This window comes from Marmota flaviventris, chromosome 10, assembly GCF_047511675.1.
Source record: "Marmota flaviventris isolate mMarFla1 chromosome 10, mMarFla1.hap1, whole genome shotgun sequence".
Lineage (NCBI taxonomy): Eukaryota > Metazoa > Chordata > Mammalia > Rodentia > Sciuridae > Marmota > Marmota flaviventris.
Window position 1 is genome coordinate 3,703,281 of NC_092507.1, and position 9,490 is coordinate 3,712,770.

General features: G+C 46.6%; 1 protein-coding gene across 1 annotated transcript; it reads right to left on the reverse strand.

The window, feature by feature from the left end:
• Positions 1 to 350: 350 nt before the first annotated feature.
• Rpl22 (ribosomal protein L22) lies at positions 351 to 7,318 on the reverse strand. Its single transcript, XM_027947592.2, has 4 exons — positions 7,236 to 7,318; positions 5,528 to 5,632; positions 3,307 to 3,431; positions 351 to 552 (listed from the first exon to the last, which is right to left on the reverse strand). Exons 1-4 carry the CDS (start codon positions 7,245 to 7,247, stop codon positions 408 to 410), a joined length of 387 nt encoding a protein of 128 aa, XP_027803393.2. The 5' UTR covers positions 7,248 to 7,318; the 3' UTR covers positions 351 to 407.
• Between the last annotated feature and the right edge of the window lie 2,172 nt (positions 7,319 to 9,490).

Consider the following 9,490-nt stretch of genomic DNA (forward strand, 5'->3'; position numbering starts at 1 on the left):
TTAGAACAATATCACTAGTTTTGTCTTTAATGCATGAGAAACCGCACATTGAGTCCCTCAATCTTCCTTTGAGAAAATAACCAAATACAATTGTACTTTTAAAAATAAAATAGAGACCAAGTGAAGCTTGCATCTCCACACCCTCAATCTACTGCTCAGGGCTAGACACTCCTTAGTGCCCTTCCAACAGCCTTCTCCTCCTACTTTGGTTACTACTGTGAGAAATGAAATTTCCAAGCAGAAAAGAAAAGGTAATCACCAGTAAGCGAGTGGAAGCCCATAAAGCCCATCTGCCATGGTTCCCATTCTCTGTTTGAGTCACACTGCAGAGATACAAGGATAAACCACTGTTTTGGTTCCCAAGTTTTATTCAAGAACTCATACAAAATATTCCAGATAAAAGAGTTTTAATCCTCATCTTCCTCCTCCTCTTCATCCTGGTTAATCTGGAAGTAACGTAATTCATAACTCTCTTTGCTGTTAGCGACTACACGCAACCAGTCGCGTAGATTATTCTTCTTCAAATACTTTTTGGTGAGATATTTCAAATACCTGCAGAGAAAGGACACTTAAGAACTATGCTAGACAGATGGCCTTCTTGCATTCTGAGACATTTTAACTTTTACACAAACCATACATTCAAAACCATTACACTGGGGCTGAGGATGTGGCTCAAGTGGTAGCGCGCTTGCCTAGCATACGTGAGGCACTGGGTTCGATTCTCAGCACCACATAAAAACAAAGTAAAGATATTGTGTCCACCTAAAAATAAAAAATAAATATTAAAAAAAAATTACACTAAAGATGTTTCCCCAACCTTCCAAAAAAAAAAGATAAAGCAAACATACCCAGCCAGTGCTCTAACAAGAATGTCAGACACGAGTCACCTAACTTGACAGTAAAAAGGAGAACAGGTTAGCAAATATAATAGTTGTCTGTTAAACAGCAGCAAACAACTGCCAAATGGTTTGTAAGTGACCACTGCAGAAAAAGATGCCCGAGTAAACTGACAGGCAAAAAATCTTAACACCTGCACTGAGAAACACTGCGCTTCCTAGGAGCTCTAAGGATTCCACACCCCTCACAGACCAGAACTCCTGTGGTGTAGGTCCACCACTTGGTAGGTTGCCCATTTCTCCGGTGCAATGATCACTGCCCAATGCAGGGGTCAGAGTGCACCCTGCTACTATCCTCCCTCCAGCAGAGTGGTCAGATATTTTTGAGACAGGTCTTACTGTGTTGCCCAGGCTGGCTCTGAACTCCTGGGCTAATGAATCCTCCCTCCTATTTCAGCCTCCTGAGTAGTGGGACTATGGGTGTGTGGCATAGCACATGGCATAAAGGTATGGTTTGGGGGGTGCTTTTGTGTGTATGTACAGTCCTGGTGATGAACCCAGGCCAGGCAAGCACTCTACACTGGGCTGCACCCCAGCTGTGCTCAGATTTTTTTCAATTCATCTACCCAACTCCAGTGTGAGCAAAAGCGGGAGCTTCTCAATCACTAGAAAATGGAAGGCAGTGGCCAGCTTCTGTGGCCAATATCCTCGTGACATGGAGATGACCCAACCTGCAAGTGTTTGTTCCCTGATCTGTTTGCTTGTGAAGCGCTGAGGTTCCACATCCTCATGAAGTCACAAAAGGAAAAGGGACCACAATGCAGCACAAACCACCTCCCAGGCAAATTACCCTCTCCATGCCTCAGTTTCTCCTACTACAAAATTGATCACAAAATACTTACCAGCTCTTCAGACTACCACAAGGACTACATGAAATGTATAGGTAAATCTTGACTTATTAGCAAGGACCCAAATGCTAGTGACCCAAGAAATGAACCGAGAAAGGAGCATTGGTTAGCAGCCAAAAGCAACCTGCAGGGCTGAAGATTCAGACCAAACCTACCCACTCTTTCCTGCGTAAAGAGAATCGATTGGGCCATTCCATTTAAGAAGGATTCTCTTGTCATTTATTATTTGTACCATACTATATTCAAATGACATGTTTAAAATCTCATTAAAAAAAAAATCTCTAGAAGGCAGTATAGTGGCCCACACCTGAAATCCCTGTAATCCCAGCAACTCTAGAGGCTGAGGCTCTAACTAACTTGGCAAGACCATCTCAAAATTTAAAAATGAAAAATAAACAGGGCGGGGATGTAGCACTCCTGGGTTCAATTCCCAGAACAAAATAGATAAATAAATAACAGAGAGATAGAAAGTCCAGAGATAAAGGGGGGGTCTAGATTAAGAGACACCCTTAAATGTTTCAGGAAAACTATTATCAGCAAGAAGGGAAAGCCACAGCAGATTACAGTTCCTTCCCTCCACGGGGGAAAGATGAGAAAATCTGTGAACACTAAAGAAAAATGTGTCAGGGGACATCCTCATAACAGATGCTGACGAGGTCTCAGGAAGGGCTGGGGCTGTAGCTTAGGGGTAGAGTGCTTGCCTCGCACATGTTAGGCATGGGTTCAATCCTCATCACCACATAAAAATAAATATTGTGTTCATCTACAAAAATATATATATATTTTAAAAAGGTGGGGGGATGCGTCTCAGCAAGATAGTGAAATCTTCCAAAGGCCGCTACAGCCAGAGACTCACAGGTTGAATGTCTGTGCACCATGCAGGCCCCACAGCTGTCCTGTCTCTTCCTCTATCAAATCTCCTTTCCAGCAAATAGAGGAACTCAGCCAGGAAGGCCTCCATACCTCACTGAAAGGCTTAACTACAACCAGTGTATGCTGGTACACCCTAAAATTTCCCTCTACCTAATACAATATGAGGAAAGCTCCTGAGAATATGCCAGGCCTTTGCTAAGAAGTGGGTATAAACAAGCCCAACTCTGTAAAATGACATGCAGTCTCTCAACCTCATCCTCCTGTAAGTAGGGTAGTAGAGACAAAAGAACACCTCCCTCCCTCTTGAAAAGGCCCACAGCAATGAACTGCAATGGCTTCAGTCCCAGCTGAGCTCCAGATTCCTTATCCAATGCCACATAACACAGGGAATAAAGATGGAATTAAAAGTGAAAGTTGCTCACTGTGATCTAAAAGCAGGAGCAAGGTCTTCATTTTTAATGCAGTCTAAGCAAGTCTGAGCACCTTTACTATCTGAAATACTTTAGCCTGTGAAAGACAAACTTTAAATGACCAAAGTTGAGTACTGAGAACTACTGTGCTGACACATGCTGTCTTCTTGCACTAAGCACTGTTCCAGTGATTAGCAGATGCAACCACCAAACAAACCGCTGGTGGCCACATTCCCATGCACTGGGGCGGGCCAAAGCAGTGACACCAGCCTTCCATACCTTTTGGAAAAAGGCACCTCAGATGTTACAGTGATCTTGCTTTTGCTCCTTTCAATGGTCACAACCCCTCCACCAAGATTTCCAGCTTTTCCGTTCACTTTGATTCTCTCTTGGAGAAACTGCTCCTGTAGAAATGAAATTATCAAATTGACCAATTAAAGGACAGGTTCACCTGTGTCAACAGCATATTTTGCTTGTTCTCCCAATACTAAACCACATAGTTGCCTTGCCTCTTTATTTATTCCTATTTTTTTGTTGTTGTTATTGTTGTGGAGATTGAACCTAGGACCTCGTTTAAGTTAGGCAAGTACTCTACCACTGAGCTACATTCTCAGTTGTTTTTTAAATTAGATTTGAATGACAACAAATTTTCAGCTACTCAGAGTCTGAACTATTCAGCCTTATTTACATGCACTATGACCATACTGTTCAGTCGTGAACATATATGACTGCCTCCAAGGAAGATCAAATTCGCCTCCACATGGAAGTCTTGGCCAGCAACTTATTCTTGGGTCACATTATAAAAAATAGAGGGGAAACCCAAGGTCAAACTTTTATAAGGAATACACAAGCAAGGCTTGCAGTACTTCAGAATCCAAGGAGCATGCAGCACCATTCTCAACACTTCCAGAGAAGATGAGCACCGACATATAGTAGCCAAAACCATTCCATGCCTAGGGCCATGCGGATGGTACAGCAGAAGGGGCAGTAGGCCCAGGGATACACTCTGCACACCACCTAGTACGAGCATGGGCAAGCCACATCTCTGGCTTTAGGAATCTTGATCCAAAAAGGACTTTTCTGGTTTTTTTGGCTATAGCAACAAGATAAAGTCTCTTTCAGCCTAAAACTTCAAAATTTTCAGGACTAAAGATGTAAGTCAGTAGTAGAATGCTTGCCTAGCAGTAATAGAGGCCCTGAATCTCCCCCCAGGACCATGATTTTTAAAAAAGGGGTAGGGAGGCTAGGGATATAGCTAAGGGATAGAATGCTTACTTGGCATATGTGAGGCCTGGGTTAAACCCCCAGCACATTAAGGGGGGGAAAAAAAAAAAAGGCTATGCATTCTCTTTTTAAAAACTCCAACTCAAAAGGTTAACTGCAGATGGGGCCAACTGATTAGGTCAGAAATCTTGCATTGTGCATCCTAAATTCATAAATGACTTAAGTTTTCCACCCTGAGGAGGTTTCTAGAAGGAAAGACATTCATACAGATGAGTTGCTAAGGAATCAGCTGGACTGGACTGGCCTGCAGAGAAGAGGCAGGGGAGGCCTGGGATACCACTGAGATACCCAACAGGAAAACACCACCAGTGTTAGGAGGGAAAAAAAGGCCACAGTGAAAAGTAAGAAGTCATGAGACAGAAGAAATAAGTCACCTGAGGGACTTCTTGAAGAACAAGGACACAACGGGCACCCTTGTAAAGGGAATAAGCAATGAGGTGATTGTAAGCCAAGTTTTTAACTTTTTTTTTTAATTTGAAAATTATTTTTGTAATAATCTTGGCAACAGGAGTGTCAAGAGTTTGAAGAGCAAATGTAAATTCAGGAGACTTCTGCACATAAATACTAAGTCCAAATTCCCCAAGAGGGGCTGTAAGAGCCAAAACCAAGTGACAGTCAAAATGCACCAGTGAGATTATTTCATAATTCTAGATTGAAGTGGAATACAAGAAGGTTGGGGAATGGCAACAAATATAGAGGCAAAAATCCATACAAGGTTTGGGGGAAAAACAATGTCAATGACAATTCAGCAAGCAGGACATTTTAAAGTTAACACTGAAGCTCAGGAGCGCTGCCATCTGTCTGAGGAGGCACAGTGAGATGCAAGATGAGGTTGCCCATAGTACGGTTCAGGGCCCATCACTTAATGCTTCAACTTACCAAAGTGCAAGGGCAGTACTGGTCCCAATGGAGCTCCAGTGGTAACTTTTAAGTAAAAGCATCTGTGGTAACTAACAGGGAGGAGGGAAATACAATCATACTCCACCTGTGCGCTGGAACCACCTTACTTATGTTAAACCCTTCTCATTTATTCCTCATAACTGATGCACAGAGAAAGTGGAACTTGAAAGAAGTAATTTGCCTGTGCTCCTCAGAGGTTAAGTGTGGAGTACCTACATGCCTAAACACAGAAATGTACCCCAGTAGGCTTTTTCAACAGCATCTCAAAAGGCTCATCACCTCCCAAGTCCACAGTGGCAGGCAGGATGGAACTTACGAAATTGGCAGCATCCATGATTCCATCTTCTACAGGGTGAGTGCAATCAAGGGTGAATTTCAGAACCTGCTTCTTTTTTTTGCCCCCCTTCGCCACAAGCTTTTTCTGAGAAAGTACACAAATAACACAGATGAAGCTCCAACCAGTTAAGAAAAACAAAAAGCCCATGCAAATACAAAACCCATGGAAATGGGTTCCCTTGCAAGAGCACCAAGAGTCATGCTTTACCCAAGAGCAGCAAAGGGCTAACAGAAGGTGCTATTCTACAAGCTTAGGAGACTTAGGGTGGGGAGCGATATTTGAAATGAGGAAATGAAGTCTTGTCCCATTTAACCTTTCCAGTCTCCCCCTTACAAGCAGGAATCCTACAATTAAACATTTCCTTTTTCTTGCTATAAAATTTCCAAATACAATTTTCAAGACCTGCTCCTTTATTTTACTCCAGAATCAGACCACAAGCAGCAAATGTCTTGCATACCCAAAACAATGTTAAAGAGAAATCAACCCTTGGTCCATGTTCCACACATAGCTCTCACTCATTTTAGCTCTTCTCCCTTAAACCTGTCTCTCCTGCACACTCAGGACAGCAAAGGAAACGGCACAGAATCCTGACCACTGGTGCACTCCAGCTTGAACAACCGGTTAAAGCTAAAACTTAGGATCTTAGTATAACAATATTGTCAACAAGTGCAGGTCTTTGATTAATGGTTTAAACTATCAATTAGTATTTCCAAGTCATGAGGCAAAGGAAAGTTTCTTTACTTTCAAAAACAAGCTTCATCTTCTTCCTCTACAATCTCCTGATGCCACTAAGTTACCTGTATTTCTACTTTAAAAAGCTTTGCAGAATCTAAACTGACCGTTTTAAGAGCACATCTCACATCCCTCCCTTTATATTTAAAAGGTCTAAAGCTTGTATTAATTGGGCAATTTTTCAAACAGTTACTGCAAAACTTACTTAAAAGCAAGGGGGATGGGAGGCTTTAAAACCTAACCCCGGAAACACACCGATCAGCAGGCACACCTACCCTCAATGGGCCTCAGCGCCCACCCAGGTTTTAAACCAAACGCACACAAATGCACAGAAACGTTTAAAAGCCCACCAGGCAGAAAGACCTAGGGATCCGGAAGTGAGAAGCAGGGTAAAACAGCTTTCCACACGTAACCCCGGAGGAGGGCGAGCGACCGGCTGCGCCGAGACGCCGCACAGCGGAGCCGGGCCTGGCTACGGGACCCGACCTGCGGCCTTCGCCCGACCCCACCGGGGCCCGCACAGCTGCGCCCGGCAAGCTCGTTTTCCCCTAGGCCAGGCCGGCGCTGCGCGAACCACGTCCGCCGGTCTCCAAGCCGGGCTGCCGAACGCCCCGCTCCCCGTCCCCGCCCCCCGCCCAGGCAGCCAGGATCAGGCCCAGGACCGAGGCCCGCCAGCCCGCGACCTCCAGGCCCCAGCCGCCGCCGGCCCCACTCGGGGTCCCCGGCCGAGCCGCGGCCCCGAAGCTCCCGGCTCTCCCGCACGACCTCGGGCAGCGGCCTCCTCCGCCCACAACGTGCCGGGCTCAGCGACTGCCCCGGCCCACTCCGACTGGCTGCCGGGCCGCTCGGGCCAGACGCTGCAGAGCGCCGTCCCCCGCAAGCCTGGGCGGGAGCCAACCCGGCGGGGCCCACGTGCCGCGCCCGGAGCCGAGGCCTCACGCGGAGCCATACTAACCACGGGCGCCATGGCGGCAGCGGAGGCAGAAAGGGAGGTGGGCGCACTACGCAGACGCAAAGAGCCCGCGGCGCGCAGGGCACGCAGGGCACAGGCAGCAAGCATCAACTCCGCCCCGCCCCCCGATCGCCGCGGCTCGCCCGGCTGAGCACGATCGGGGAGCGATTGGTTTTCCCTGAATGCAAAGTTTTCTGCTCACCCAGGGTTGCGGGGAGAGGAAGGGGGCCGGGCGGTCTGTTCCACTGCGAAGGATCGGAGGGGGCAGCCTGGCTGGACGAGCCCAAAGAGAAACAAGGGGGCTGGCTCTGCTTTTGAAAACCTTGGAAAGAAAAAAGAAAAATTAATAAGGAAATTCACTAAACCGAAAATAGCCAGATAGTGGGATGGGAATCGAGCCCACCAACTTGGGAATGTAAGGAATCCCTTTTGGCCACGGGGAAAACGGGATCAGAAGTCCTATTTCTTCGTCCTGTCTAAAAAGCCCAGCTTGGAAGCTCGTGCCAGGGGACCGTCCCTCCCGCGCTGGCCCACCTTGTGTGGCCAGTGTTCATCTCCAGTGTGATCCCTCCATGGTCTCAAATTCGAGCCTGCATCCTCCAGTCACCCACCACTCCTAGCCATCTAGTTTCCCAGTTCCGAAGTCTTCTGACAAACGACCACTCAGGGCTGAAGTTCCAATTCAGTGGGTTTCTGGGGTCTGAGATCTGCATATCTGGAACTTCCAGAGGATGCTGGTGCTGCCGGTCCACTGATCACACGTGGAAAAGCAGGGCCTTCGTCCACTTTTCACCCTTTGTGTCCTTGTAGAGTTATATTCCAGGATCCTGGATTGTGATCATTCGGTTGCATACCCTGTCCACTCCTGTCACCTGGCTTGTGGACTCACCCATCAAAACCCCAATCCTGGCTTATTGGAAGAAACCCACTCCATACTGACCAGTAGACCGGGCTCCAAAGCCACCTGCTATTCTTGACTTTGCAGTGCTGAGACTAGGTTCTGCAAACACTTCTGCTGTGGCAGCTCTCCCCAGTCAGACTCTGTAATAGGGGATTTGCTTCCTGCTTGTTCTGTTGGTGTCTCCCACTCTTGTCTCTCAGCAGTGGTGGTTGGAACATTCCAGAAGCATCAGTGGAATACAATTTGCAGTTATTTCAGCACGTGGAGAACCAGTTTCATTTTTTTCTCAGAGTCCCAGCAGTGTAGCACCTGCTCCTCAGATGTCTGAGGTTCAGCTCCCCAGAGCTGCAGCATCATACCAGGAAGAAGTGATAGCACCTTTCTTCAGTTGCTACTTTTCTTATTTTACCCCTTCAATCATCTAGGCAGTAAGTCTTCAGGCCTAGTTAACATCCTTGGGTTGAGGCGTAGCTCAGTGGTAGAGTGCTTACCTAGCATTCTTAAGGTCCTGGGTTCCATCCCCAGCATTACCAAAAAGAAAAACAATTCTTTGATTATGTTAAAAACTACAGACAAACCAAGTTAAGATGGTTCTACTTATGATTTTTTGTCTTTATAGATGGTGGGTGACTGAGTTACACTCCCTAGCTGGGTGCTGAGGCGCTCAGTCACAGAAATGGGTGTGTCTTGCTACAGCCCCATGGGTGAAGCTATGCTCACCTGTTCCTTTGTAATATAACCCCTTGCCCTGTTTAGGATAGAATCTTCCATGGAAGTGCGTTGTGTGTGTCCCCTCCTCTTACTGTGCCCTTGGGTGTGGCCTACCCAGGTGTCAGTCAACCTGCTGACAGTGGACATCATGAAGATAGACTCAGCCCCCTGAAACCTGATCCCTTGCCTCATTTGAATAGCTTCTCCTCAATAAAAGGGGTCAGTGCGCATGCGCTCTCTCTCTCTCTCTCTCTCTCTCTCTCTCTCTCTCTCTCTGCAGACCCTTAAGGTCAGAGGAGCCTTCACAGCAACCCCAAAGAAAAAGGTATTTGTGTCTCTTGTGTGGTTATTTCGTGCAGCCCAGTTAGCCCAGTTTAACTAGAGTGACCCCTGAGCCTTTCAGTCGCGAGAACAGAAACCCGGCAGGTGGGAAAGCAATATGCATTCAGTAGAAACTGTACTTTTGACTTTCCATAGTTCCCTGGGCTAGTGAGATACCATCTCTAACAATGCTGGGTGGCGTCAGTTGGAAGGGTGGGTAACCAATACTCTATGTGCTGTGTTGCATACTGGGGTCCTCAGTAGGTTAGATGTATTACATGCATCTTAGACTTATGATATTTTCAGTTTATAGATTTATTGGGAC